Source organism: Artibeus jamaicensis, unplaced genomic scaffold (assembly GCF_021234435.1).
Source record: "Artibeus jamaicensis isolate MK-2021 breed Jamaican fruit bat unplaced genomic scaffold, CSHL_Jam_final contig_548, whole genome shotgun sequence".
Taxonomy (NCBI): domain Eukaryota; kingdom Metazoa; phylum Chordata; class Mammalia; order Chiroptera; family Phyllostomidae; genus Artibeus; species Artibeus jamaicensis.
This window is the reverse complement of record NW_026521883.1, coordinates 16,333,784-16,361,019: the sequence shown is the minus strand read 5'-3', so window position 1 is coordinate 16,361,019 and position 27,236 is coordinate 16,333,784. Positions and strand designations below refer to the sequence as shown.

The window sequence follows — 27,236 nt, the reverse complement described above, 5'->3', positions numbered from 1 at the left end:
TTACAACTGTTCAGAAATATTTACTCCATCTTTCACACACACACACAGCTCCCAGTGTGAAGTCAGTAACCCATCGCAGCCTGTTCTCCCTGTGTCTGCCCTGGCCCCACTATCGTCTCTTTTCAACACAGTAGCAGCATACTGAGCCTTTTAAATCACAGTTGGGTCATGTCACGCCTGTGCTCAGGACCTTTTAATGGTGGCTCCCATCTCAGAAAGAAAGCCTGTCTCCGTGCTTAATAGACTTGCAAGGCCCTACACAAATCTACCCCCTCCACTACCTAAGAGCACTGTACACTCTACCATACTTTTGCCACATGGCCTCCTGATGACCTTTGCATTTGCTGTTTTTCTACCTAGAAAACTCCTCCTTCAAGCATCAATCATGTTCCCTCTATTACAGTACACTAATACAGTAATAAAAATCAAAAGTAATCATATACTATCATAAACAGATGGTATGTTAAAGTTCTTTGAAGTTTATTGTGGTTAAAAAATAACAGCCAATATTTATCGAATACTTAGCATATGTCTGATTCTATACTAAATGTTTTAGATGAATTATCCCATTTAATCTTCACTACAACCTTATGAGAGGAACTACCGTGTTTTGCCATGTATAATGTGTACTTTTTTTGCCCAAATTTTTGAGGGGAAAATAATAATGCACAATATACATGGGCATAATGATTACATACCATCGGTATAATAATGGTTATAAATCCTGTGTATACTGCACACAAAAACGTGGGTGTGCAGTATACACAGCAAAATACGGTACTGTTATTTCCATTTTACTGAAAAAGGAAACAACTTCAAAAGGTTGTATAACTTGGGCAGCAAAACCCAGGCAACTAATTTCATAATGCATTATAATGACTTATACCACCTGCCTCTTTGTGATTCTATTTTTACTTTAAAACTGTTAAATATGTTAGGTTTTTAAAATAAAGTAACTCCATTTTGTCTTTATGCTTGGCAGAGAAATTTTCTGAGCATCTCAAAGAGAAAAACTAAGGCACAATCACCTCACTGTATAAAAACGTTACAGAAAAGTGACGGCTCATATAGTGCTCAGTAATTATAAATACGTAAAGTAGAAATGTCTGAAAATAATGTGTGCCATAGGAAGACTCACACAAGTAACTGACGAGTTATGAAGCTCAATACTTAGATAATTATTTTAGCAGTTAAGTATCTAAATAGAAGAAAACTTTTTGTCACATCTAAAGTAATGAAAGCTTGGTCCACAGAGAATAAAGACAAAGACGACCTTAGAGAACAATAATACAGCCTAGAACAACTTCATCTTTTGAGTTTCTAGAAACCCAAGTCCTGTTGTTAAGACTCCTCAACATGTAAAACAAAAACACTACCTCAAATGCTCCCACTGCCTTTGAACCTTCAGAGTGATAATTAAATAACCTTACCACTTCTAATCAACCCAGTCAATATAACTCCCTACTTAAAAAAAAACAAACATCAAAACCTTCTAAAACTAGATCATGGTGATGATTGCATAACTTTGTAAATATACTAAAAACCATTGATTTGCACTCTTAAAACAGGTGACTTTAATGATATGTAAATCATTCAAGCTGTTTAAAAAACAAAACATTATGCAAAGTGAAATAAGCCAGTCAGAGAAGTGGAACACCATATGTGCAACCTAATAAACGAACTGAACTAACAAATAATACAGAGTCAGACTTATTGAGAGCAGAATGACAGCTATGGCAGGGTGGCAGTCAGGGGAAGAGGGATTGAGCAAAAAGGAAAAAGGACTCGTGCACAACAGTGTGGTGATTGTGGGTGGGGGTGAGCGCAAGTATAAGGGACTAAATTATAATGGGAAAAAATACAATTAAAATTTTTTTCAAATAAAAAAGAGGAATCTACATAAGAAATGCTAAATAATTACTTGCAAAATATAATTCTCAATGAGGACATGAAAAGTTTATAAACAAAAGTGGGCACAAAATGTGGCCATTACCCCTTGAGCTCTTTATAATTTAAGTACCTCACCATTTGCTTGCAGCTTGTACAGCACAGCTTCTGAAATATGTTACAAGTAATTGGTTACTAAATGATGAAGTACCAAAGTCTGTGAATGATATACTTGTAGACTACAAATAGTTGGGTCTTGTTTTTAAATCTATTTTGACAGTATCTGTCTTTTAGTTGGTATATTTATATCACAGTAGGCAGTCGGCTAGTTAGATATTAACAAAAAGGAAGGCAGCAAAACTGGCTAAGCCTAAACCTGATTAACTCTGAAGTTACAGCTTCAGACATCCCAGGGGACAGTGACATCTGCCACCAAAGGGGACTTAATCCAGGTGCAGGCAGGAAGATGAAGGGGGGGCAGCCAATCGCCTGGAGGAGGGGCAGAGTGGACTAAATAAAATACAATAGAGGAAATTCCTCTGCACAGACTTGTGCAGGGGGAGGTCCTTCTACTATAAGGGATGCACAGTAGGTGACCATAAAAGGGGGCAGTCTACTCTGGGAAAAGGATCTGATTGGGTAAAGACACAAAACCCCAGAAAACTCAGGAAAGGAACTGGATAGTGGAAGGGCCCAGGACAAGCCCATGAAGAGCCAGAAAAGTCATTGGTTGGTTTGAAAGAAAGCTTAACCCTTCTCAAACCCAAGATATAATCAAAGCTTAACAAAGGCCTGTGGTGAATTTGCTCCTTTGTCATTCTCTCTCCCTGTAACAGCCCGGTGGGCTCAATGGCCCAAGTGCAGCCTTGGGAGCAGAGAACATGCAGATGGGGATATGAGACACACAGAAGTTCTGAATCTCTAGGTTCTGGCCCTCCTGGGCCTGAGAGGCACAAGTGCAGTCTTGCAGCCCCAGAGGCTGGTCCTCTTCCAAAGCAGGACAGAGCTGAGTCACCTGGTCGTAGATGAGACACAGGGCATAGGAGGGCGGTCCTTTGTTTTTGCTTCAATAAATCTTTCCACAATACCCCCCTCCTATATGTGTATCCCCAAAATGTCTTTCCTGTGACAGCTCAAAAGAATCATGTTTCCACCAGCAACAGTTAGAACATTAACATTTAAAGTGATTATTGATATAGTTAGATGAATAATGTACCATATTTGTAACTGTTTATTATTCATTGACCTTTTGCTTTGTTCCTTTTTTTTTCTTTTTGTTTTCTCTGCTTCTATTTAACATTTTACATGATTCCTTTCCCTCTACTCTTATCAATTATAGTTCCTTTTAAAACCTTTTTAGTGATCACGCAGGGTGTCCAACCTGCAGCCAACAGGCCACATGCGGCCCAGGACGGCTATGAATGTGGCCCACCACGAAACTGTAAATTTACTTAATACCTTTTTTTTGCTCATCAGTTTTCATGAGTGTTTGTGTATTTAATGTGTGGCCCAAGACAACTCTTCTTCTTCCAGTGTGGCCCAGAAAAACACCAAAAGTTTGGACACCCATACCTCTGCTGGGGTTTTCAGTATTCTTTTATGACTAATTCAAGTTCACTTTCGAACACTATACTGCTTCACAGTTAGTACAAGTACCTTGAGCATTCCAATTCTCCACACCCCCTTCCCTTACAACATTGCTGTCATTCATTTCACTTTTCCATAAACTATAATCAACAAAAACATTGTTTTGAAAAATCTTATGTTAAAAATATAGAAAATATTTTATCTTCACTTATTCTAACTCTTCTTTATGTAGATCCGAGTTTCTGACCTATATCAGTTTCCTTCTTTTTATAGAACTTCTTCTCACACTTCATACAAAACAAGTATACTAGTAACAAATTGCCTCAATTTCTGTCTGTCTGAGAAAGTTTCTACTGACATACCTTTAGACTCACTGAACCTTTCCTCAGGTGTATCTGTCTAGTCTACTAATAGGCCATCGAAGATGTTCATTTCTGTTACTGTGTGTTTGATTTCTACTATTTCCTTTGTATTTATTAGTTTCAACCTCTCTGCTTACATTACCCATCTGTTCTTGCATGTTGTCCACTTTTTCCATTAGATTCCTTAATGTATTAATCATAGTGATTCTAAATTCAGTCTGATATTTCTAAAATTTACACCATATCTAGGGGTCTGCTTCTGATACTTGGTTTACCTCTTCAAATAGTGTATTTTGCCTTTTAGCATGCCTTGTTAGTAAAAAGTTTTAGCAACTTTTTACTAACAGCCAGACAACATTAGGTAAAAGGATCTGAGGTAGGCAGGCCTTTAGTGTGAGGTTTTATGTATATCTGGCTAGGAGTTAGACTGTATTTACTGTCTGCGATAGCCGTGGTCTCTGAGGCTAAAATTTTTCTAATGTCCTTGTTTTTATCTCCCACTTTCTTTTTGGGAGTCCCTAAAGACTTCTTAATGTCTGAGGCTTATGGCTGTTTTTATCAATAATCCTATTATTATACCAGAGCCTTAGTGATATGGTGATAAAGTTGGGGTAGGGATACCTTGTCAAGCAATTAGGTTTTAGTCCTTTAGTGAGCCAGAACAGATATTCCCTTCCCCCACAGGGAAGACTGAGAGGGCTGAAGCTGGGTATTTCCATTCCCTCAGGCCAATGAGGTTTTGGTAAAGCCACAGTTGGTTAGGTTCTGATAAAATTGTTTCCCTTATGGCAGACCTTATTTTAAAAAAGGGAGAACTTTGTGCTATTTCAAAATGGTTACTTTTCTCCTCTTCCCACTGTTCCCCTTACTCTCCTCTGCTCATGCAGAAAATAAGAGACTTTTCTCTTGTATCAGGGCAGAACCTGGTAGGGCTCCTGAGGTAAAACTCAGAGAAGTATGGGGTTTTCCTAAGACTGGAACACTCAAGCTAGCCCACAATGAGCCTCCAGCAATTCCTCGATTATAGTTCAGTGTTCCTACCTATAGTGGTTTTAGCTTTTGGTTTCTATTCCTGGGCTTCTGCCATGTATCTATAAGCTGTGATTCTCTGCATCTGCCTGTCTAAGCAACAGTGTGCCCTGTGACCCCAATTTTCTAATGGATTTAAGAAGAGTTGTTAATTTTCAGCTTGTTCAACTTTTTTCTTGGGATGACTGGAGTGAGGTCTTCCAACCTCTTCAGGTCTCAGACCAGAAACCAGAAGTCAATGTACTTTATCATCATCCCTGGGAACTGAGTTAAGAGTATCCCTGAAATATAACTCTCACGTAGTTTGCATTCTAATATGCTTTACACATAATCTGGGTTTACCCAAGAAAGAATTACAGGATAATTAATATTAAGCTGGTGACTATCACCCACTGTTTGTCAGTAAAGGGGAGTGAAGACTGATAACCGTTATCTGTATTCTCTGAGTAGTTTTCTCAGCAAGGGGATACAGGAGTTCACAAACTGCTGTCCAAAGGACAAATTCTGACAGCAGTGGAACAAATCTTGCCATATCCATTCATTTATATAGTGTCTCTGGCCACTTTCCTGATGTAATGGCAGGGTAAAGTAGTTGCAAGAGACCCACCCTATGGCCTACAAAGCCAAAAATATTTACTATCTATCAGGTCCTTTGCAGAAAAAGCGAGGACGCCTGGGTTATACATCCCATACTTTCTCACACATTGGATCTCACACATGGGATCACTGGTATTGTGTGTGTGTGTGTATATGGGTGGGTGCATGCACATGAACATGCATGTATGTCTTTTAATTGCTGACCAGGGCTGAGTGCAAAATGACTATGTACTATCTGTTTAATTTTCATTAATCAATTAACCCATTAATTCATTTAGTAGACAATCACTAACAATTCTGGTTTAGTGGAAATTTTTCAACACAGTGTAAATGATAGGTATAGCAGAATTATGTAAAAAATAAAAATTAAAATTAATAAGTAATTAACTCTACCTGAGGTACTCAGGAATTAAGAATACAAAAGTTTTGCCACAAAGTATTTGGCTTAGTACTTGTTTATTAAAAGATATATCCTCTAAGACAGCGGTTCTCAAACTTCACCATCAGAATCACCCACCTGGAGGGATGAAAAACAAAGACTAATAACGGTCACACCCCCAGAGTTGCTGTCACAGTAAGTCTGGGGTGGAGCTCCAAAATCTGCACTCTAAGTTCCCAGGTGATGCATCGTATAAGTACAATATTAAGCTAACAGAGTCTTCTAAGATAATTGAGCTGCTGTACCTCAGACTAGCCTGTTTTATGAAGTTGATATACAATGGGACCTCAGAATTGTTTTCCTATTTTAGTCATTCCCTCCCCATTTCCTACATAAATCCATCACCCTCAGTTATTCGCCCTTAGCACACACGCTTTCTCTGCTGTCGGCTTTGGCCATGACTCAACAAGTTAACTTAGCTTTATATCGTGGCTCCTAAAATGAATAGGTCAACCCTCCACCAGACCAAACTTAGAAGAAGTTATTTCCAGTTCAGTGTTAAGTTGGGGGAGGAAGGGGGGTCCTTCAAAATTCCAAGTTTATCTCTTGGGAACTAATAGGGGACACAGGTAAGTTGATCAGTCCACACAAAACCCTAACTAAATACTATTGCATACTCATCCCTGAAAGGCTACTAAACTATGTAGTTGTCATCTGCTCAGTATTTTTAAAATAAGGGACACATGGCTCTCACTTGAGACATGTTATTTTAAAATTTATTTATGTAGTGAAAGATATCTGACCAGTAGAACTGGAACTTTAAATAAATGATTACTTCAATTTCAACAATGCAATTAAGAAAAATTAATTGCTGTAAGTCCTTTATTCTGTAAAGTATAGCATAATTTTAATAACTTGTTTTGGGAGAAAAATTATCACACTAAAATTATCAGATGTAGAAATATGAATATGTAAAAAAAATAAAGTGCCTCTAAGAATGTAGTAGACAAAAATGGTATTCACTAGTACTGGTGCTAGACAGAAATACAAAGATGCAGAAGGTGCTGCCCCTAGGCTAAAAGAACTGATTTACTGAAACAGCACAGGAAAGCTTCTAGTCAGGATGGCAGCAGAGGTAATGCGGTGCTTGTGTCCTTCTACAACCACACCAAAATTACAACTACAGAACAGCCATCATTCAGAACCACCTGAAATTTAGCTCAACAAAGTCCTACAATTAAGGACATAAAGAAGAAGCCCATTGAGACTGGTAGGAGGTGGAAACACTGAACACGCTGGTCCCACATATGTGGGGCATAAAAACTGGAAGGGATCTCTCAGCCGTGAGATGCCCCCTGAGTAGCAAGAGGTACCGGCCCTCTGCAGGGCCCCCAGCCCAAGGTTCCACTGCCAGGAAGAGAAGCCTCCATAACTTCTGGCTGTAAAAACCAATGGCTGAGTAAGACAGAGGGTTACTGGAGTCCCAAGCAGTTCCTCTTCAAGGGACCACCCAGGGATGTATTCAGACTCATCCAGCACTGGGGCCGCAGCTCCAAAAGTACCAGGGACATACAGGGAGGAACTGAAGTGTCTTGCAAAAGGGTGCGAATTAGAAGGGCAGCTTTCTCTCAGAGGTCATTGCTCCTTTTCTCAGCCCTCTCCAAATAACTGGTAGACAGGTACTGTATCTGAGTCTCCAACAACCTGGCTAACACTGTTTGCCCCATCCTGTTGATTCCCTGGGACCCGACTCACCAATTTGCTACCCAAGTTGTTTTCAGTGGCTTTTCCATGTGAATAGCCTGTCTTGCCTTATGCTCAGACTTCCCTAAAATTTCTCAAAAAAGCAGCATCTGGCCTCTGAGTGCCCTGTACCTATCCCTAAATGGCACTGAGGTCAGCCAGCCTTGGCACAAACTCTGGCCTCTCCTGAACACCTCCAAGTACCACAAAAGTTGTAGCCACCTGCAGACTGTTTTGTAACTCATGCCAGTTGGCCCCAGGCAAAACATAGGCAGCTGACCTTTGCCTACACCCCCGGGAGGCCCCAGAGCCGCGCACTCTGTAGACAGCTTTGGAGCACATCAAAGCACCATCTTCACATGTGACATACTCCAGGGGCAGACTCAGTGGGCATCAGAGCACCCCTGAAGTAAGTCCTGCCCCAACAAGTGGGCCTCTGTACATCTGACTGACGGGGGGATAAAGTCCTCCCCACTGATGTGCCAACAGCAATGAAGGGTGAACTACAACATGAGGGTGTATAGAGCCCACATGGGGGCTGGGGAGGGGCACACCTGAAGTGCCAGATCAGTGAAGGGGGAGGCTGTGCCACTGGACCCTACAGGACACCTACTACATTAGGCCACTCTAGCAAGCCCAAGAGACATAGCAGTTCTATCTAATACATAGAAATAAACAATGGGAGGCTGCCAAATGAAGAAACAAAGGAATATAGCTTAAATGAATGAACAGAACAAAACTCAAGGAAAAGAACTAAACAAAATGGTTACAAGCAAACTAATAGATGCTGAGTTCAAAACACTGGTTATAAGGATGCTCCACTGAACTTAAGGGAAGAAGAGATGAACTTAGCAAGAACTTCAACAGCATTAAAAAAGGACAGGGAAATCATGAAAAAAGAACCAGTCAGAAATGAAGGTTATGCTAACTGAAATGAATAATTTACAGGGAATCAATAGTACAAGTGGATGAAGCCAAGAATTAAATCAGTGATTTGGAATATAAAGAATACAAACCACCCAATCAGAACAGGAAAAGGAAAAAAGAATCACAAAAATAAGCCTCTGGGACAACTTCAAGAGTACTAACATTCACATCATGGGGAGGAGAATAGAGCAATAAAATGAAAACCTATTTGAAAAAATGATGACAGAAAACTTCCCCAACCTAAGGAAGAGCCCTACACAAGAGCCATACAAGTCCAGGAAGTGCAGAGTCCCAAACAGGACAGAACTGAAGGACATACAGAGCTTCCCAGGCAAGAAAATGCTAAATTTCATCACCACCAAACCAGTATTACCTGAAATGTTAAAGGGTGTTTTTGAAGGAGAAGGAGGAGAAAGAGAAGAAGAAAATGAGGAGAAAGAGAAGAGGAGGAGGAGGAAGATAAAAATATGAACAATAAAATGGCAATAAGCAGAACAGAAACAGACTCATAAATATAGAGAGAACATTTGGATGGTTGCCAGGCAGGAGGCGGGTTGAGGGGGTTGGGTGAGAAACGTTGAAGGGATAAAGAAGTACGGACTGGTAGTAGCAGAACAGTCATGCTGATGTAAAGTACAGCATAGGGAATATAGTGAATAATATTTTAATAACTACGTATAGTGTCAAATGGGTACAAGATTTATTGGGATGATCACTTAGTAAATTCCATACTGTCTAATGACTGGGTATCTACCTGTAACTAATACAATACTGTATGTCAACTAATTGAAAAATAAAAAATGATTAAGAAACAGCATAGGCAAAAATTAACAGTGTTTAAATGCTTAACTGTACAGAACTCATTATATGAATTTAAGAAAAGACCAATGTAGACTAGAGTAGCCAAATATTGTTTTAAAGCACAATGATTTGAACTATGACTTCAAAAATGGTTAACACATGATTAGGATTTAGAGAAAGGGAAGTGGAAGTCCCACCGACGATATAAAACAGAAATAAAAGCAGAACCACAAAATACAGGGTCCAGCAGAAGTAACGCCTGCTTGAGTGTGGCTGGTAGGGTAATAATATGGGAGTGATAATTTATAGTTTTAATTTGAACATTTTGCCTAAAATGTCACATGGTGTGCTTGAGTATGATATTGTTATATTATAGAATTACATGCTTATTATTTTGTAATAAAAGGGGCGTTATTTGTGCTGGGTCCTGTATAAGGCAGACAGTGGAGTGCCCACTAGACTGAAGTGAAGATGAATGCTGGTTAACAGCAAGAAATAGGGTTGGAGTGATTGTATGCTGCTAAATCACACAGGCCATTGAAACCTCATGGAAATCTTTAGACATGACGTGGTAGGTAAGGTGAAGTTATTGTAGGTTTTTAGAATTTTTAGAAGGGGACTACATGAAAAAGGATATTTTAGAAGACATATTGGCAATAATATACAGCATAGGTCAATGGTGGGAGTGAAGGTCCGGGGCAGAAAGCAGCTACGTTGTTGCTGGAATAATTCAGGAATGAGAGGGTAAAGCACTGAATATGGTCCTGAAGTACAGACAGGAAAATAAGGAGAAACTTAAGTGACAGTGCAACCTTGGCAAGTTGTTAAAATACTGGGCACAGGGATGAGAGAAAAAGCAAATATGAAACCACTGTTTCCAACCTGATGGAATGAAGAAACAGTGATACCTACTACCAAAAGTAGAACTGGAAATCAAAGCAAATTGAGGCAGCAGGCACTATGGGCACAGAAGAAGGGTTACTGTGAAATGCCAAGTTTAAGATGACAGTGGTAGGTAGCTGCCTCTACTCTGGTGAAAGAATGACTAGATGTGGTTAGAGTTGCCTGTTCAGCCCACCTATTTCTTAAGGTTAGCAAAGAAGTGAAAAGGGAAAAAACAATGGATGACTGAGAAGTAACTGTCTGGATATTCACAATTAAAGAGCATCTAATCCTGGCTGGTGTGGCTCAGTAGATTGAGTACTGGCCTGTGAACCAAAGGGCTGTTGGTTTGATTCCCAGTCAGGGCACATGCTGGGGTCACAGGCTGTGTCCCCAGATGGAGGCATGCAAGAAACAACCACATTTCAATGTTTCTCTCCCTGACTTTCTGCCTCCCTAAAAATAAATAAATAAAAGCTTTTTTTTTTTTTTAAATGAAGAGCATCTAGAGGAAAGGAGAAGGAAAAATAAAACATTAATCAGAGGTAAGGACCAAGAAAGCAGGGATTTCGCATCTTTGCTCATGGAATCCCCAATGCCAGGCAGAGTAGCTGATACAAAGGCAGCTCTCAGAAAGGAATGAATGAGAATTCCAAACCTTCAAAGGAATCATAGTGACAAGAAGAAAAGTTAAAGACATAATGAAAGATAAAGACTGAAAAACGGCCACTAAGTTGGCAAGAAAAGCAGAAAGTCAGACTGCAAGACTTTAAAAGGACACAGGCAGAGAGATCCGCGGTGTAGAGGGGTGGGTGGTAAGCTGACGCACAGACATCAGCTAAAACGAAGAGCAGCAGGGTAGACAGAGGGCATTATTTTACCTGTTTGGGTATTGTTCTAAACTAAAAATATACTTCACTTATTCAAGAAAATTTGGAGAATAATCAAGTCGGGAGGTGGGGGAGAATACTGTACATTGTTCCACCACCTAAGTACAAACACAGTTAACACTGTTAACATATATTTTCAAACTTATTCCACCAAAAATATGAGTGGGCTTACATATCCTACAACAGAATAGAAATTGAGAGACTAAGGGGGGAGGGAAAAGGATAAGGAAAATGAAACCCAGGGCAAGATCAGCTAGTAATGGTTACTATAATTCTTAAATCTTTTTCTTAATGGTCAAAATATTACTTTTCCGCTTTCACTATTTTTATTATTGACAGTAAAGATTTTTGAATATTTTAACTGTTATATTTCATTTTATAAAATGAGTTTTTACATTCTTTACTCACTTACCTAATGACATTTTTTTTAACTCTACGAATGAGCTCTTTAGGTCATTGAGAGATCCACTCTTTGTTTTACTGAAAAACCTTTTCCTCTAAAGTTGTTTGTTGATCTTTTAAGAAAGTCATAAGCATGTATAAAGTCACAGGAAGAACAGCCAGTGGAAAAGAACAGTCTGATGATGCTGACAGAAACAGGGCATGTGTTAGAACAAATTCCATAAACACGTGGAAAGGGATGAATCCAAAAGGGGAAAACAAACTGCCTGATTGTGGAAAAGTACACAGACACAAGTGCCAAGGTACAAAAGTGAAGGTAACAGTTGAAGGAGATACACGAGGGACCCCCATACCAAATATTCTAGTCCTCTTCATGAAGTGGCCGTCTTTCACTGACTGACCATTCAGAATACACAGTCTTCTTCCAAGACGGCTATCAGAGCAGCTCCTGGTCCTCTGCCCCAGTTCCCACTCACATCTAACCCTTTCTTCTCCATTATTACTTCATAAATTTTTCTCAACTTCTCTACATTAACATTTAGGTGAGAAGACTGTGATTGGTAGAAAACCCACGCCTTAGGCAAATTTTGTCCCATGGTATTTTTCTCTAATTATTCTCCTTACTAACAAGGCTTACTGTTATCCACAATTCTCACTATCATTCCTGCTAATGAGAATAAAGACTTCTCAGTAAGTACACTGATGAGTATATCTGAATTAATAGCCCGTCACCTAATTTTTTGTTAAGGCCATTATCTTGAATTTTGCCAATAAAGACATTATGTCCTCTGTTGGAAACTGCCCTGCCTGGTTTCAGAAGCTGTAACCCTTCATGGCTAAGGCTGAGTGAGAGACCTTCAGACCCTAGGTCACTAAGGAGACAAAGATTATCTCCCTAACAGGGGTGCTACCTCTGTCCCCTTTACTTCACCGTTCTTGGCCCTGGGCAGGTGACTGCTTAGCCAGTGACAGGTAAGATTCCTCACGGGAGAGATGACCGAAGATAGGCTTGGTCACGAAGGGGCCCTCAGGGAAGGACTTGGGGGGGCTATCCAAAAAGGGGGTGATGGACCCTCGCCCCTCAGCTTTGACATAGCCCGAGTCCTCATTCTATATGCAAGAAGTCTCCTAATCTCTTGGCTGCCTTACTCCCCCTGCCTGACTTAAGCCTGAAATAATCACTGACAGAGGGCAATGCAGCCCTGGGCAGGAATGAGCAGATCTCCTGGGGCAATTGAGCCTAAAAAAAAAAAAAAAAAGCATAAAATCCTGTGAAACCTGCTTTACTAAGAATGCTCTCAATTTTCTGATAGTGGTCTGAGCAGGAAATGAGTGTTTCCCAAAGTCTGATGGTCACTTAGCTAAATAACCCTGACTCAGATTAAGCCCTCATAGTTTTCTTTGTATGTTATCTATTGTTTTATCCTTACTGCCTGACAATGATTGATGGGCTTTAACTGTATTCCTGTGCAAATTGAACCAGAAAGAAGCCCACTGAGGAAAAGGCTCTTGGCCCTTCTCCTTTGAGAGATCGATCACCTTTCCTCTCCAAGCAGATTATGTCTTAGTAGACTTATTCTCATCTGTGGTGGCTGGTGGAGGGGGGAGGGATTGGTGCTCTGTGGGTGGAGCTCCCCTAGAGTCCTGACCAAATGCCTCTCTCTCCTTCTTTTTTTAAAAAGAGATTTTATTTATTTATTTTTAGAGAGAGGGAGAGAGAGAAACATAATTGTGTGGTTGCCTTTTACAACCTGGGGACCTAGCCTGCAACCCAGCAGGCTCAGCACTCAATCCACTGACCCACACCAGCCAGGGCCAAATCTTTCCCTTCCGATTCTGTTTTTGTTTATACCACTGATTACACCAAAGCATTTAACAAAATCTTTTTGTTAGATTCAATTGATGATGCATGCAACTACCACCCAAGAGATGTCTCTTTTGAAGGTAGAGAAAGTGTCTTATTACCTTTTAATCTTCCTATGCCTGTAGAGTAAAATACAAATGTAAAGCCCTAGCTGGTTTCGGGCCAGGTCCCCAGTGGGGAGGCCACATAAGAGAACCACGCATGGATGTCTCTCCCTCTTTCTGTCCCTCCCTTCCCCTCACTAAATGTAAATAACTAAAATCTTTTAAAAAATAAAATAAAAAATAAAACACAAATGTACTGAATGCAGTTTTCCTTGACCACTATATTCTGTAAATTCAGGATTAGTCTTTGATCATCTCACTACTTTAAACGTGTGTATATAGAATTTGGCCACAGACTCCTTGCTAATATCTCCTCCTTCAGAAAAATGGATCATGCATTTACTAATCTGACAGTTAAATTTTAGATTTAATAGATCTAATGACTACAATCAAATTAGGGAGTGATTCACTTACATTAACTAAAGCATCTTGTTCAAATTAATTTCCCAAGCTCCCAGAAGCACAAACTTTACTTCCAGCCAGGTGTCACTGAAGTGACACTCTTATCCAATTAAACTTTTAAGATTTCATACATACTGCAAAAACAATGGCAAGTTCTTGGCTACTCAATATTTTATTGTCATATTGTAAATTACTTAATATGTAGTGATTGCTTTGTTTCAGGCATATTCAGTCACTGAAATCCTATAAACTTTATGTGTTAGAAATGCTTATATAGGAAATGTTTCATTAATTCAGTAAAAATTCACTAAAATGGAATTATCTCAGGTAAGACCAATCTAAACTACTAAAAAATATTAATTTATACAACTCAGATCATTGTTCCCTGGGAGTTTCACTGAATGGCAGCACGTGAGCTGGATCTTAGAGTTAGACACTTATATCAGTGGAAAAAAGAGGAAAGTTCTTAAGGTAGCAGATAAAGAGACCAGCAGAGGCATAATTAAAAAAACAAGACAATGAAAACAAAGAAAAAGGGTTACAGATAGTGCAAACTGAAGTAGCCACTTAATACAGTAATCCCCTATTTTCATCTTGTAGCTACTTGGCAATACCAGATGATCACAGTAGGAAGGTCACAGAAAAATAAAAGAATACAGGTAGAAAAAGAAAAACTACAAACATAAATGCTCTCCATGCTTGATCTGTGTCTTAAATTTAGATATCTTAAATGGCAATGCCATAACCACAGGGACTACCACCCTCCAAGACAACCAATGATTCTAATGTTTTACATATAATAGAGCTCACACTCTAAAAATTACAGATTTTAGGGAAAAAAGGGAAAAGTGATTATAGGGCATATGTATTACCATCACTTCCTATCCCCTCGCCCTTGGTAAGCATCACCAATCAAACAGATTTAGCATTCAAATTCAAGTGAATTTGTTATCCTGCGCCAGCATGGGTAAGAAAATACCTTTTTGCTATGTGAACCCCTGCTATCCAAACCCAGACTATGAATGGATTAAGGTGAAAAAAATTTTTTTAGATAAGGCTATTTGGAGGAGATGGTAGTTCACAACGCATGGATTCTTGTCTTCTAAAATTCTAAGACCTAACAGATTGCAATATGTCAGTCTGACCTCTCACTCTTTGAATTCAAAAATTAAATAGTGATTCAAGTAGCAAGGAATACCTGTATGTTTCAATCTGTTCTGTGATACGATGAATACAAAAATCTCACCTCCTACATAGCATTTTATAATATATATAGAAGCTACTGTATTAGATGTCTGACAGAGGTACTGTGCATAATTAACCAAACCTCACTGTTTTCTATTTCCTCTTATAAATTGCAGGCACATAAGCCATAAAACAGAACAAAGTAAATGTCTCAAGAAAAAAAAGTTAAATGTTTTAGTTTTTACTCACGTGGGTTAGGTTAACTGTTAACTATCTTAATCTCACAGTCAGCAATCAGGTACACAAAGGCTTTAGAGATTATTGTTCCTTTATTATTTTGCCCAGGGCAAGAAGATTTTCCTCTTTACAATCCATGCTGCTGCTCACCTTTAACCTGAACTCTTAGAATCTTGAGAAAACAGGAGAGAAAGCAACTAGATACACAAAGACTGATGGACAAGTAGGCACTAAATAAGAGTGGTCTAATTTGGTAGGAGGCATGGAGTAACCATCGAACTGTCCTATTCTTTACACTTACAAAGAACACTGTCACAACCACACATTAAAATGTCTATCCTAGATGAAGAAAAGTTGTGAAGCTGAACCCTACCCTATATTTTTCTGAAAAGAATACAATATGCTTATATAATTTGCTTATTTACATAACCAAATTTATAATATAACATTTACCACGGCCTTAAAATATTAATTACTACAGAAAAACATTCCCATGTAAGCTGTTTTTAAGAATTGAACCTGTTTAAAAACAAAATAAGCACACAAATAACATCCCCAATGAAATCTCTCCACTTGCAACTATAGAATTACTGCACAGCCTTACATATATTTTTGCATCCTCAACAACTCTTAGAATACTTTAAATGTAATACATACCCAATAAATATTTGCAGAGTAAATTTACACAGAACTCTTGTACAAGGTAACAATAGTGGATACCACCTTCAGATAGTCCTCCAGAGCTAAAAACCCAAAGGAATATTGACAAATCCTAATAGTTTGTCCATTGAAAATGTTCTGCTGATTGCCTGTGATTAGTTAATGCTATTAGTTTCCGATGTGCTTATGGTATGCTTTACTATTGCTGTCAATATTAATTTAGAAACGAGTCATAATCTAACCTAAAGGAACTTGCAAGGTCATCTAATATGAACATTTCATTTTCTAGACAAGGAAACTAAGATCTATTTTTACTACAACTAACATTCTGGCATTTGTCTCCTTTTTCCCTGGTCCCCTAAATGAATAAAAGAGATGCTTCAATGCACATTTTTGCTTAGGTTAATATTACTGTACAAGCGAATGGATAGTCCTCAAATGCCACTCTCTAGCACAGTACTTCATATATAGCTGGTAGTCAGGTAAGTACTCACTGTTCTTGCATAAAGTGCTCAAACTTGAGTAAATGTCAATGTTCATTGTAATTATTTTCATTTGTACAATTTTAACATGCAACATTTTTTCTAATATAAAAAGTAATTTGACATAAGTTTTTATTCAAAGCATGTTTTGTAACAAATGAGACACTTCTATCTTTTCTACCACTGTGAAGCCTATTTCCCCCCAATAAGGACAAAAACTCATAGTGATATAGAAACTAAATCAGTTCTGTACATAACATCATTAAAGATAATTCTCAATGGGGAGAGCAAATTGGTCAATTTCTTATACAAACACGCACACATCCATTGCCTAAGCTAAACAAGGCCAGAAAGTCAAGGCGCTTGAAATTGTTTAACTTGCCTTTCTGGTCAATAGAGAAGACAAATTCATCAGTTTCAAATGTAGAAGAGAACCTTCTTTCTGGAATCTGAACACTTAGTGCTGGGATGCAACCGTCACAGGTGGCCTTAACACAGACAACCAAAAAGTACCCTAGGTCTTTGGTGTGCTGTATATGTAAGACAGACTGAACTCAGAGTAGAGAGCATGTCAACCAACTAACTGAAAATACATGAAAGCCCACTGACGTACTACTCAGTCTTTAATTTTAAAGCAAAATGAAGGTCATGGGCTACAGTTAAAGTCAACTTTACAGTGAGGAGCTTTATAGTAAATGTTTCCTACTGCAGAAGGAACAATAACTGTTTCTCGAACAGAGCTAATAAACTGCCTGACCCAGAACCAAGGACAAAACTGCCAAGTTCTAGGAGAGGGCACAGAAATCAGGACTAATGTGGAATCGCTCATCATACTTTGCTCTCTGTAACTAAGAAATAAGAAAGTTAAACAAAATTCCTCGATTTGGGATTAAATTAGAATTTAGATAACATCCCAAATGGTCCACATGTGTAATTCTACTTTGATTATAACTGTAAATCTAAAATGTACCAGATTCAGAAGTCTGTATGACTTACAAGATTGAATAAAGACAGGGAGTGCTAGTCCCTGCACTGCTTCCATGGTTTGATAATGAATCAGAGGAATCTAATAATTTACCTGTCATTCAATTTATGTTTCCATAATGTGGGTAGAAAAATGACACATCTTAGGAGACCGTTTTAAGAAATGGTTTACAAGGTCTTACTTGATAATAAAGTTACATAAATAAAAATAACAATAATCATTCATTCTTTTAAGAATCTCTGAATTTGTCTGTTGAATAAATACAATATTAGAATATTTTCTACAATAAAACACCAGGATTTTTTTTTAATTTCTAGGAAAAAGTTTGTAGTCTCTGGGTCACAGCCTAATAGCAAATATGCTAATCACTCCCAGTCATGTAGATAAATAATTATTCTTAAAAATAACTAATCACAAACAGGCAGAAGAGAACACAAATGTAATTTTTTCTGTAACAATTTTATTCTATAGGGGTTTCAAGTAAAACTGCTTCAAAAAGGAAATTTTTTTTGTTGAAGCAAAATATAATTTTAAAACCATGAAGACACTTGGAGATAAGAGGAAAGAAAAACTTGCTTTGGTACTCTTTTTTTCTAGGTAACCAAAGAAGGGTGCGATGTAAGCTAAAGTCTGCAGTGAGGTTTGGTTGTGGCTTTGCTTTAGGTTGCCAGTATGAGTCTTCATTTACCAGAAAAACATGGGTTACTAGTTTTCTTTTTCTCAATGAAAAGTTTATAGTTCTACTGTTTGGAAAACATACATAACATTCTTACAGTATATTCAGTATTAAACACACTTCTGCAAACAAATCTCCTTTCAAACGAGTAGTGTAAATCATTTGGACCTTTGTCTGTGGAGTGTGAATGAGGAAGGTCAAGAAAAGTGCATGTAGGCTTGTTAACCTGGATTTCAGTTGAAGCTATTCATAAATATATGAAACCACTATCAAGTTAGTAAAATCTTTATTTCTAGAAGTATCTTAAAAATACATATTTCCAATTCCTAAGAAATACAGTTTCTGATCTTATCATTAAGTACCTTAATTTCACATTTGAATACTTAATTTTTTTTCTTTCAAAGACTCGCTTGATGCTTGAAATTATCATGGGAATACTTTTATCAAAAAGCATTTTAGTTTAACAAACAAAAATAAATAATTATGAACCAAGATAATAATCCATTGTCCAGCTAAAGGCCTACATCATATACTATATTTATATTTGTAGAATAGGAGAACAAGTACAGACATGTTTGCGATCTGCAAGTCCAATGAACTGTGGTCAACCTAAATGTAAAACCCATTTAGTAATTTTTAAATGCTATATTTCCATTTAATGTAACTTTAAACACTCATTAGTAATGTTACTGAAGATTGATGTAGGAAATAACAAAACTGATTAATTTCTCAGAACATTATCAGGTAATAAAAAAATTGGTAAGACATTATTCCCTCAAGAAATGTGAAATGAGATACCTAAAGAATTGCAACCTTATCTACTACATGTGATTTTAAGTTCACATGTATACATACTATTTCTTAGAAGATGGTATTAAAGGAATTTCACTTCTTAATGGCTTTATTTTATATAACTACTTGATGAATGCCATCAACGCAGTCTTGTGGAGCACGCAGTCTTGTGGAGCATGGAATACGACACTACACATTAAATATATCCACTAATGTTTATGATCACTAATGTTTTCTTGTAGTTTTAATAATTTTTGCAAACAGGATTTCTAAAGTTGAAAATTAAATGCCAGTAAGTGTGCCACTATAATTTTAAAATAAGATTAAAGTTGGACATCTGGGAATTAAAGTTAAGGTATCTGTTACCCATTATTTTTTCAGGGCAGGTACCAAAATCTTAAAAGTGCACTCTACCTAAGGGTAAGTTTTCTCACACTAAAGTCAGCACAGTTAAGTAGTAATGCATGTGTACACATATATTATCAATGAAAAAAGTAATTAAATCACATGATTTACCAAAAGAGAACTCTACTACCATTATTATTCAAACACTTCAGTCAGTTGACTGTACAACTTACTCTTATTTTAAAAATATGAAAAGAAGGTTCCTTTCCCTCTAGTGTTCTCATAATAAATTAAAATATACGTAACTAATTCAACTTTTTAAATATATCTTACAATATTTTAGTCCTTTCAACTTGGACATCCCTTACCTGAATGTAAACACCAAAGTGCTTTAAATGCATTTTGGTTTCAGGGGCACTTACATTACATCAAGTTAATGGGGGGGGGCGGGGAATCACTCCAGTTCCGGTAAGTAGGAGTTTAACCATCTCTACCTCTAAACTGTGGCTTTTAAAAGGGCATAAGGGCACCCATTGAAGAATAAAGCCTTCTCACACACTCACTCACTCCCTCTCACACACACACAAATACTATTTTTCTGACCTTTTCAGGTTGCCACAACATGACTACTGTCAAAGTCAAAAATAAATTATCCTTTAAAATACATACACTTCATTTTAAAATTAAAATTGAAAGCCAGATACTCAGCCACCAACTACTGTAGTGGTAAAACTGTTAGAGCCTGCACTGACCTACTTCATATTAGCATCATGACAACATGTATGTACACCAGGAAAATAATGAAAACTACTATACAACAAATCTTAAATTTGTATTTAAAAATTGTCACTTTTTAAATGTGCAAATATTGTACTGCAGTGTCAGCTATTTTATGACACGTTTATTTTTAAATTGCAATATAAAAGGAGTTTTGATATGTTAGTACTCGTTTAATGACAGACATAAAGGATTTCATTTTTTAAGTCAGAACTTTTTAATATCAATTAAATTCTATTTTTAAATTTCTATTAAAAGTAGTGTTTTAATTTTAAAATGGCACCTCACTTTTAAAAAATGTTAATGAAGAACCCTACAAAAAGAATGCAAGTTCATGTTCAAAGAATATTTGCAATGGCTCTAAAAGGACAGACTTAACTCAGTATGTTTAATTATTAAAAGACTGCCACCAGTCTTTCAGAGTTTAATCTAATACGGAAATATTAGAAATTCTTGTACAAGAAAGTACAGGAATAGCAAAGGATATTGCATCTATGGTTTCTAAAAATGACACAAGAAATGGTGAGACATTTATTTTAAAAATATCTTTAAATTTAAAAAAATCACGGTGTAAACTGCCACCTTAAAATAAAATATCTTACACTAAAGAAGCCCTTTCTTTACAATCAATGCAAAGAATAAACTGCGGGGAAGAGAAATTTAATCTCGGAATAAAGGAGGCAAAAAACGTTCAGAAACAGCAGCTAAACCAACTGAAAGGAAGAGACACATTAGGTTTTGTGCTGCCTATTAATATTCCTACGCACAATGTTTGGTGAAAATTCACAATACACTTCTTCCTCCCTGTATGACTGCAAAAAGGAGTAAACACATTTCACATTTCTCAGTCCGAAATTTATGCTACCATCATGCAAGATGACAATTTTGACCCATATTTCTCTCACGCGTAAGTGAAAACCATAAATAACTTGTTTATCTGCACTCACAATTGAGGAAAGGGGCAAAAAGCATTTTGGGGATATGGAAACGAAGGGCTGATACAAAGTCCCCACACCTCCAGGGGTCCAATAAATATGCATTCGACCCTGGATACCCACATTCAATGAATGCATCAGTCTGCTCCTCCGCTCCCCGCCCGCCGCCCCCACCCCTTTTGCAGCAGAAATGTGCCTGGGCTTTTTTACCCCGGCGATGGTGGATCCTCTTACCAGATGGAGTTCTTGATCTCGTGTTGCAGCGCGCTGGCCTCTGTCCCTGGCAGCCCAGGCACAAGGGCTGGCAGAGCCACCCCCGAGTTGGGGGTGCTGGGGGGAAGCTGCTGATGGGCATCAGGCTGCTGTGGTGGCGGCTGTTGTTGTTCCTCTGCCATCGCTGCTAGAGGGGTGGGAGGGAGGGAGGGAAGATGGGGACGCGGGGAAGGGTGAGGGAATAGACGGGGAGGGGAGGACGATGGGGGGAGAGAAGGAGGAGGGGGAAGGGGAGGAAGAGGAGGAGGAGGAAGGAAGCTGGATAAGCTAGGCCTTTACCCCAGGGCTCGAGTGAGTCGCCTGCCGCCTGGGGGACATCACCGGGGAGACCGAGAGGCTCCTTACGGCCGGGGCGCTTCACCGCGGGAGAGGCATGGCGGCGCCCCTCAGCCCCCCGCCGCCGCCGCCTCCTCCCGTCAGCGGCCGGGGCTAAGGGCTAAGAAGGGGTCGTCGAAGATGAAGTGGGGGACAAGACTCCCCCAAATCCAAGGAGAATGGTTGCTCAGAGACTTCACGGCCTGGTCTTCTTTCTTGCCCCCGGGTCTTTCTACACCGGGGGCCCCCACTCTGCTGCAGCCCCAAGCTCAGCTCCACACCACTCCCCACGCCGCCGCTGCCTCCGCTCGCTTCTCGCCCCGCGGCCGCTGCTGCCCAGCCAGCCCCGGAGGCAGCCCTGTGCGCGCAGCCGCACTGCGGCCCGGCGCAGACGGCAAAACACCTACCGCTCCGCCGGGCGGGGGTGGGGGGGCGTGGACCAGTGTGTGCGGGTGCCCCAGCACGGCGCTGGGGGCTGGGAGGGGGACGGCACGGGTGTGGAGGCCAAGCGCGGGGCCCCTTGGGCCCTGAACGTGCACCACCGGGCGAGGTGGCTACTGGCCGCTCGGGTGGAGGAGAGCAGGAAAGCGTGGGGGAGGTGCTGGCGAGAGAAAGGATTTGCGGGAGGCGGAGGAGGAGAAACCAAATTTAATATTTGGCATGGAAATGGGAATTTTTTTTTTTGCATCTTCAAAGCAAGGAAAGTAAAATTAATCAACATTATACCCCCTCCTCTTGACAAGTGAGGATTACTTTTTCCCCTTGGTAAATGAAGAGAATTGAAGCAGATAAGAGGATAAGCTGACTTTAAAGAAGCCCCCAAAGAAAAACACCCATTGGAATTAACCACCATATAGGTAATTCAGTCTTGAACGGAAATCGCAAGTCAGGAGGAGCTGGGTTGAGTGCTCCACAGTCGGGCATTCAAAGCCCTCCAAATCTGGCCCCACTTTAGCTATCCAATCATAGCTGCCTCCATCCCCCTGCAAGAACTCCAGGCTCCAATCAGTGAAGTCTCCATGCCATTCTCAATGCACAGCAGATTCATTCTTCCTTCGTGCCTTTGCTCATGCTGTTCCCCTCACCTCCCCACCTCACCCCCTTTCCAGGAATGCCCGCCCTCCTCTGTGCGGCTCTCAAGCCAACCCAGGCTCTAAGGCACAGCTCAAGTAGCGGCTTGTCAGGGTCCCTGGCTGCCAAGGCCCCTGCCTGAATCTGAAAGAAAAGCATGTAGTCCTCCCAATATGGAGGCTCAGTCTCCAGCCACAAGCTCCTTGCTTTGGAGCCAGCTGAACCTCGGACACACTCTGCCGCCTTTGCCCATTCATACTGAAGCAATAGCTTTGCCCGCTAAGAGTAAAACTCGGTACCAGAAACAAGCAAGTCCCCTTTAAGAACAGAATTGGCTTTTCTAGGTGGGGCTGATCAGGGAGGCCCAAACTGACTGGGTGCACAAGACAACAGCCAAGGCCCCTGGCACTAGATGGAACAGCTGCTCAGCTCACACTGACCTTTCTCTGGGCCCATGGGTGTTATGAGCTCTTCAGCTTTAGCTTTTTTTTGACAGTTTATATCAGCTATCTACCTGACAAGATTCTCTGGCCACTTTCCTGCCGTGCTTGGACTTTGGGCCATGAGGCTCTACCTTTTAAATTCCTGGGAGGTAGAGAATCTGGCTTGGGATTCCTGGCCTTCAGAGTGCTCAATTCCCTTCCTTGGGCTGGGACCCTCTTGCTTTTGCACTACTAGTGCCCTTGGGCCTGGCCCACAGACTGTACTCCCAGACTGACCCTGAATGCTTGCACTTGGTAGGGTTGGGGGGAGGGAGGAAGGATACCTGTGTGCAAAACACAGCTCCTGCATACAGATTCCAGGCCTCTTGGATTCCTTTGAACCCTGAATACCCTTTGCACTGATTGTTTCATACAAACGGTCCCCCTTTTCCATAACCTAAGATAACTGTTAGCTTAACCACTTTAGGAAAATACAGGCTTATGAATTCATTTGCATATGTACCCTGAGTTTTATGTAAAGACAGTGTTTTTCTGTACCAAATTGATAGGCATGCTTGCTGTGCACTAGACAGAATCTTTGAAGAAGAATAAAAATAGCTAGTGTTTGTTGGACACTTTCTGTGTGCCAGATCTAGCACTTTCCATACATTATCATAGTTATTCCTCCCCAAACTATATATTGTAGGCACTATTCCCCCTATTTTACAGATGAAACAGGAGCCTAAAGAGGTTAAATAACATTCTTCAGGTTACACAATCAGTAAATGAAAGAGCCAAGAATTGAATCCTGGAAGTCTAATTCCAGAACCTGTAAGCCATACTGAAAATGATGTTACACTGAAAATCTTGAGTGTATATCTAAGCTTGTGTTTGTGAGGAAGATGAAGGAAGTACAAAGGCATTGGGGAAAGTTGCCAAGTCCCCCAGATTCTAATTTTTAACCAGGCCAAAAGAGAATGATGGCTCCACATTGCCACACCCTGGGAGGGGAGATCCTAGCAACTGGGAGATTTATCCAAGGAAGCTAATGTATCTGAGAACTGCCGAAGGCCTTAAGAAAAGGAAGCTGAGACCTGAGACATTTCTTTAAAAGTTCGCTGTCTGGTGTCACATAGGCTGGCTTCCCAAGTGCAACTTTTGAGTTTTTTATAGGTTCCATAAAAGAGCCGTGTTACCCCAGCTGCCACTAGAGGGCTCAGCAGAGCTGCAACCCTGAGCTGCCCTCTAGTGGGGGGCAGGAGGGTGGGGGTGGGGGGCTGAAAAAGGCATTATTTAGCTCTGGGGGCCTTCAAGGATCAGCAGGAGGTTGGAAGAGACCTCTGAGACTCTTCTAGATTCCACTGACAGCTAGGGGCAGCAGTTAGTGTTGGACTGAGAGATCTTATTGCAAGAATGAGACTTCCTTGCAGGGAAGAAAAGGACAGCCCCCTACTATTCACTTGACACCTGGGAGTAGAGCCCAAGTTCTGTTAGTCTTCAGAGACAGCTGTAAACACAATTATGCCACTGGAAACCTAAAAGAAAATCTGATGAAGTTACCCAAAATCTTTGGCTGGGCCTCAAGCCAAACCCAGACACCATGAGTGAAGGTAGCAGCGTAGCCATGTGCTTCTGAAATTGTGTGTGCCCCTCTGGTGTCAAAATCGTGTACTAAGGTACTTCAAGAACCCAGCATTAATGGGGCTTATTTTCTTAGGCCTTCAGTTTGACTCAGAAATCATGGAAAACACTCTAGTAAGCATAAATTTTAAGATTACACACTAGAACTTGAGCTCCTATTTTCCAGTGCTGATGAATACAAGTCTGTTCTCCCTATAAAAGTGTACTCAGAAGTGAAAAATTTTGAGATACACTGGTGCAGTGGGGAAGAAAGACTTCAGTCTTGGAAATGCAAGCCCTCTGTTTCCATCTTTATAAAAATGAAAACAATGACATACCTCATGTAAAGTGACACCTAAACCACAGAAGTGTTGTACACATACATATATAAAGACAGTAGAAAGGTGGATGGGTTATGAGCATCTCGAAGGTAGTGACTATGCATTTATGCTAGTAGTCATGGTACATAATTCTTTACTCCTAGGTATTTAGTCAATATTTGTTGAAATCAGTAGTTACCTAATTTTCTTAGCCCAATACATTATACCATCTTCCTCTCCTATATCTGTAAACCTTGCCTTCTCTATGAAACAGTAAACTTTTTATACTGTCCAGACTGTAGCATGTACATTTATCCTATATTTAATATGCTTGATATATAATATTATTGGACACAGACAATTGAAAGGAGAAGGAAGAAAGGAAGGAAGGAAGGAAGGAAGGAAGGAAGGAAGGAAGGAAGGAAGGAAGGAAGGAAGGAAGGAAGGAAGGAAGGAAGGACTTCTGGCCAAGATGGAGGCATAGATAGAAAGACACACTGTGCCTCCTTGCACAACCAAAAGAAAGACAACAACAATTTAAAAACAAAAAACAACCAGAACTGACAGAAAATTGAACTGTAAAGAAGTCTGACAACTGAGGAGTTAAAGAAGAAAGATCCATCCAGACCGGTAGGAGTGGTGGAGAAGGGCAGCTGGGCAGAGAGGACTCGAGGTCAGGCCGTGGCTGGAGGACCGGGGTGAGCAAGGCAGCAGCTGGTGAACACAGCGAGGTGGCGGATTGTGGAGTGGGGCTGGCAAGGCTGCCTCTGGCTGGCAAGGCAGCAGCTGGTAGACCCAGAGAGGCGGCGGCTGGTGCAGCAGGCGGTCCCACATTTGTGTGCAGATAAGCCGGGGGGAACAACTGGAGAAGGAGATGGACAGCACAACCCAGGGCTCCAACATGGGGAAATAAAGCCTCAAACCATTGATTGAAAACACCTGTGGGGGGTTGAGGCCGCAGGAGAAACTCCCAGCCTCACAGGAGAGTTCGTTGGAGAAACCCACAGGGTCCTAGAATGTACACAAGCCCAGCCACCTGGGAATCAGCACCAGAAGGGCCCAATTTGCTTGCAGGTAGAGGGGGAAGTGACTGAAATCCAGCAGAAAGCAGAGCAAGCACCATTGTCCCATCTCAGACCCCTTCCATCATGACCCAGCAACGTGGGTTGCCCCACCCTGGTGAACACCTAAGGCTCTGTCCCTTATTATACAAGTGCACCAAGACAAAGAAAAAAAGGACCCAAATGAAAGAACAGATCAAAGCTCCAGAAAAAATACAACTCAGTGACAAAGAGATAGCCAACATACCAGATGCACAGTTCAAAACACTGGTAATCAGGATGTTCACAGAATCAGTGGAATTTGGTCACAAATTAGATGAACAAATGAAGGCTATGCTAAGTGAAATAAAGGAAAATGTACAGGGGACCAAGAGTGATGGGAAGGAAACTGGGACTCAAATCAACAGTGTGGACCAGAAGGAAGAAAGAAACATGTAACAGAACAAAATGAAGAAATAATTCAAAAAAATGAGGAGAGGCTTAGGAACTTCTAGGACATCTTTAAATGTTCCAACATCTGAATTATAGGGGTACCAGAAGGGGAAGAGGAACAGCAACAGATTGAAAACTTATTTGAACAAATAATAAAGGAGAACTTCCATAATCTGGCAAAGGAAATAGACTTCTAGGAAGTCCAGGAAGCTCAGAGAGTCCCCAAAAAATTAGACCCAAGGAGGAGCACACCAAAGGCACATCATAATTACATTACCCAAGATTAAAAATAAGGAGAGAATCCTAAAAGAAGTAAGAGAAAAGGAGTTACCTACAAAGGAATTCCCATCAGACTGTCAGGTGACTTCTCAAAAGAGACCTTACAGGCAAGAAGGGGCTGGAAAGAAGTATTCCAATTCATGAAATCCAAAGACCTACCTACATCCAAGATTGCTCTATCCAGCAAAGCTATCATTTAGAATGGAAGAGTAGATAAAATGCTTCTCAGATAAGGTCAAGTTAAAGGAGTTCATCATCACCAAGCCTTTATTATATGAAATGTTAAAGGGATTTATCTTAGAAAAAGATAAAAAATATGAACAGTAAAATGACATCAAACTCACAGTTATTAACAATCACAACTAAAACAAAAACAAACTAAGCAAACAACTACAACAGGAACAGAAACACAGAAATGGAGATCATATGGAGGGTTATCAACAGGGGAGTGAGCAGAAATAGACAGAGGGAGGGTAAGAATAGTATAGGAAATGTAGAAGCCAGAGAACTTGT

At 40.1% G+C, this 27,236-nt stretch overlaps 1 protein-coding gene across 4 annotated transcripts in view; it reads right to left on the bottom strand.

Moving 5' to 3' along the window:
- RFX7 (regulatory factor X7) overlaps nucleotides 1-22,064 on the bottom strand; it is a 111,123-nt gene extending 89,059 nt beyond the window's left edge. Inside the window, exons 1-2 of one of the 4 annotated variants that reach the window (XM_037151010.2) lie at nucleotides 21,926-22,064; nucleotides 21,165-21,330 (exon numbers count right to left, since the gene is read on the bottom strand). In XM_037151010.2, coding sequence (XP_037006905.1) covers nucleotides 21,165-21,325 — 161 coding nt within the window. In that variant the 5' untranslated portion in view covers nucleotides 21,326-21,330; nucleotides 21,926-22,064. Of the gene's footprint in view, nucleotides 1-21,164; nucleotides 21,331-21,482; nucleotides 21,878-21,925 lie in introns of those variants that run through there. The other 3 variants (XM_037151008.2, XM_037151007.2, XM_037151009.2) reach the window with 3 other exon arrangements.
- Between the last annotated feature and the right edge of the window lie 5,172 nt (nucleotides 22,065-27,236).